At 39.4% G+C, this 3,742-nt stretch overlaps 1 protein-coding gene across 1 annotated transcript; it reads left to right on the top strand.

Annotated features, from left to right (window-relative positions):
- Positions 1-673: 673 nt before the first annotated feature.
- YAP1802 (Yap1802p) lies at positions 674-2,716 on the top strand (the record flags this gene model as incomplete). The annotated part of the gene is made up of 1 exon (XM_004178875.1): positions 674-2,716. The coding sequence occupies one exon, from the start codon at positions 674-676 to the stop codon at positions 2,714-2,716; it is 2,043 nt and encodes a 680-aa protein (XP_004178923.1).
- Positions 2,717-3,742: the final 1,026 nt, after the last annotated feature.

The raw sequence follows: 3,742 nt of genomic DNA, 5'->3' as shown, positions 1-3,742 counted from the left end.
CATTGTCATTGTCTCTTGCATTGCTCTTGCATTGCTTTTGCAGTCGTCGAATACCAGACACACCAACGTCGACATGTCAAGACTCGAACTGGCCTCACACCAGGCTATACAAATACATACAACAAGTCGGCCCAACTATATATATCAAGCGAATCCCACCCTCAACACCTCTTGCCTCAATCGAACTCTTTCTTTCTTACATCCCTTCATCAATCTCAAATAATCAATCTCAAATAATCAATCTCAACACTCCTCTCAACACTCCTCTCAACACTCCTCTCACCTCCTATTGGCTGCTTTTCCATCACCGTTTTCATTCACTGACGCCTCACTTTCTTATCGCTTTGTTTCCTCCTTTTCCCATCAATTTTATCTCTCTCTCTCTCTCTCTTTTTTTCTCTATTGTTTTTTTGATTTTTTTTCGCTCAATGTTTCTTCCACTTTCTCGCTCGGCGACTCTCTCTCCTTGACCAGGAGCTGCATTCGGGAGTGTTCCAGTTTACACCCGGCATTCCCTTAGATATTATACACCTTGCTGGGTTTCAAATATATCATCATCAATTGTATATACATATATATATATATATACGTATATATATATATACAAACATTCATACATAACTCAATCAATCCCACCCCATCACCACTAACACCCCCCCCCCCCCCCCACCCAATGACTACCTACGTCAAACTAGTGAAAGGGGCCACCAAGATCAAAATGGCCCCTCCTAAACAAAAATACATCGATCCAATCCTCATGGGCTCCACCGATCCAAGAGATTTCCACGAAATCATAAGAGCCCTCTACTCCAGAATCTCAGACTCGGCTTGGACCGTCGTCTACAAATCCCTCATCGTCACTCATCTCTTGATCAGAGAAGGTGAAAAAGATATCACTCTCGACTACCTTTCCAATAATCTAGACTTCTTCAACCTAAACGGCATCAACACCTCCAAATTCTCCTCCGGCGACGTCAGAGCACTCGAAAGGTACAACCAATACTTACTCGTAAGAGCAAAAGAATTCAAAAATTTCAGAATAGATTTCATCAGAGCTTCCATCACCTCCATCATAAACTCGGCCTCCAAACTGGACCTGCTCGATTACGTCGATTCCTTGGAGATCCAAATCAACTCCCTGATCAAAAACAAATACAGCCAGCTGGATCTAAACAATGATTTGTTGATGTACGCCTTCAAACTATTGATCCAAGATTTGCTACAACTGTACAACTCCTTGAACGAAGGTATCATCACTCTGCTAGAATCTTTCTTCGAATTGAACCATCGTGATGCAGAAAGAACCCTGGAACTGTACAAGACCTTTGTAGATTTGACTGAAATCGTAGTCAAGTATTTGAAAGTCGGCAAATCCGTAGGCCTAAGAATCCCCGTCATCAAACACATCACAACGAAATTGATTAGATCCTTGGAAGACCATTTGAAAGAAGAACAAAATAATCCTCCCAACAATAAAGAATCCACAATCTATTCTGCCACCACCACTTCACCCAACGGCGAAAAATCCTTGGCTCAACAGAAATTGGATCAAGTAAGAGAACAGAAACGTGTACTTCAAGAACAATTGAGAAACCAAACCGTCTTGATGTCTCCCACTCTACCTCAACCAGGAAACACTCCAAATTTAACTTCTACCGTTAATGATACTAATCCTTTTGGACAAGCAAAGGATACTTTTACATTCGAAAACCCAGCCACTACCACCCCTGCTTCACAAACTGCAACTTCCAACCCATTCTTAACTTCAACAGCCCCTGTCACCGCAAACACTACAGGCATCGCTTATGCCCCTGTTCAAATTGCCGGAACCAATGCTACTGGATTGTTTACTGCTACGCCACAAACAACTGCATCTCCTTCTACTACTCCAAATCCATTTAACTTGCAACCTACCGCAGTGGCTGCCCCGGTGGCTCCAATCTTGACTGGAAACCCCTTCCAAGATGCTCAAAATCAATTACAAGCTCAACAGAATGCTCAATTGCAAGCTCAACAGAATGCCCAGGCCCAGGCTCAGGCTCAATTACAAGCTCATCAAGTTCAAACCCAAGCTCAATTTCAGGCACAGGCTCAGGCACAGGCCCAAGCTCGTGCTCAAGCGGAGGCTCAAGCTCGTGCTCAAGCAGAAGCCCAAGCTCGTGCTCAAGCGGAAGCCCAAGCTCGTGCTCAAGCGGAAGCCCAAGCTCGTGCTCAAGCAGAAGCCCAAGCAGAAGCTGCAGCTCAAGCTCAAGCCCAAGCCCAAGCTCAACTACAAGCACAACAACAAGCTGCAGCCCAAGCTCAACTACAAGCACAACAAGCACAAGCCCAACTCCAACTGGCTCAACAAAATGCCGCCGCTGCAGCCGCAAATGTGGCCGCCGCCCAATACCAACCTCAATTAAACTATTCATCTACTGGTACATTACAAACTACACCACAATACCCACAAGCCACTATCCAATTACCTCCACAAGGCCAACAATTACAAGGTCAACCACAACAGTTTTCTTTACAAACAACACAGACTCAACAATTCGCCTCTCCACAAACACACCAATTCGCCTCCCCACAAACACAACAATTCGCCTCTCCACAAACACAACAATTTACTTCCCCACAAACTCAGCAATTCACTCAACCACCTCTACAAACTCAACCACCACAACAAAACGCCTTCTACAATCCACAAGGTACTAACTTGATCGATATCTGATCTTCATTCTTCTTCTTCTTCTTCTTATTATTATTTTCTATATCTCACTTACATTCTCCCCAAAATTACACTCTTTTTTTCCTTTTTCTTTTTATTTATGTTTCGTTATGATGTCAATACTAATTTTAATACAACTTCAATTCACTCGAAAAAATGCATTTTGCTTGATCTCCTTTCTTTCCTTAACTAACCTGTACGTGTGTAATAAATGTGTATATATTATATATAGACCTATGTACTTTAAAGTTTATCCTATATTTAACTTTCACTATATATGAATGATAGATAATCACTTAAATATAAACACACTAACTATTACAACCCAATTCTTGAAACTCCGAAACCCTGAACTCAACCCTCGGATGCTTAACAAAATAAAAAACCAGTACACCGGGCATCCTCTCTTTCCTAAAAAGAACACGGCACATACATCCATAAAAAAAAAAAAAACAACTCACGTAAGTAAAGATACAGACTCCGTAGGATCATTACATTGTATTCATTTTAGGCAAAAGTTTTATAAATTCTTCTAATCCAATCATTTTTATTCAAAAAAAAAAATCTCAAGGAATTTTTTCATAAGAAAATCAAGCATCTCATAACCTTGTTGTTCGACGGTGATGATAATGATGATGATGATGATTGTTATTACTATTATTATTATTTCATCTATTTATTAGTTATGTTGTTTTTTTTTTTTTTTTATTAATCAACACTATCACCACTCACGCGCTAGCTTTGTTATTTAAATAAATTCTTTAGATAGTTCACCTCGAGATTTTTAAAGAGAATTTTTGGGTTTTCTTGAATTTTCTCTATTGGATAACTTTTTAGCTCTCTTCATTCCTTTTTTTTATTTTTTTCCCTCTTGACCTCCTTCATTTCTTTATTCATTGTTTTCAATCATTCTTAAGACTCTTACTTTATACTAAGTTACGTTTTTACTTTTTTTAGTTTAAGTTTTAATTTTTTTTTTTTTATTTTTTTTTTTTTTAATTTTTTTTTTTAAAATTTAAGTTTTAGTTT

Source organism: Henningerozyma blattae, chromosome 2, assembly GCF_000315915.1.
Source record: "Henningerozyma blattae CBS 6284 chromosome 2, complete genome".
NCBI classification, from domain to species: domain Eukaryota; kingdom Fungi; phylum Ascomycota; class Saccharomycetes; order Saccharomycetales; family Saccharomycetaceae; genus Henningerozyma; species Henningerozyma blattae.
Note: the sequence above shows the minus strand (reverse complement) of the source record. Positions and strands in the feature narration are given on the sequence as shown.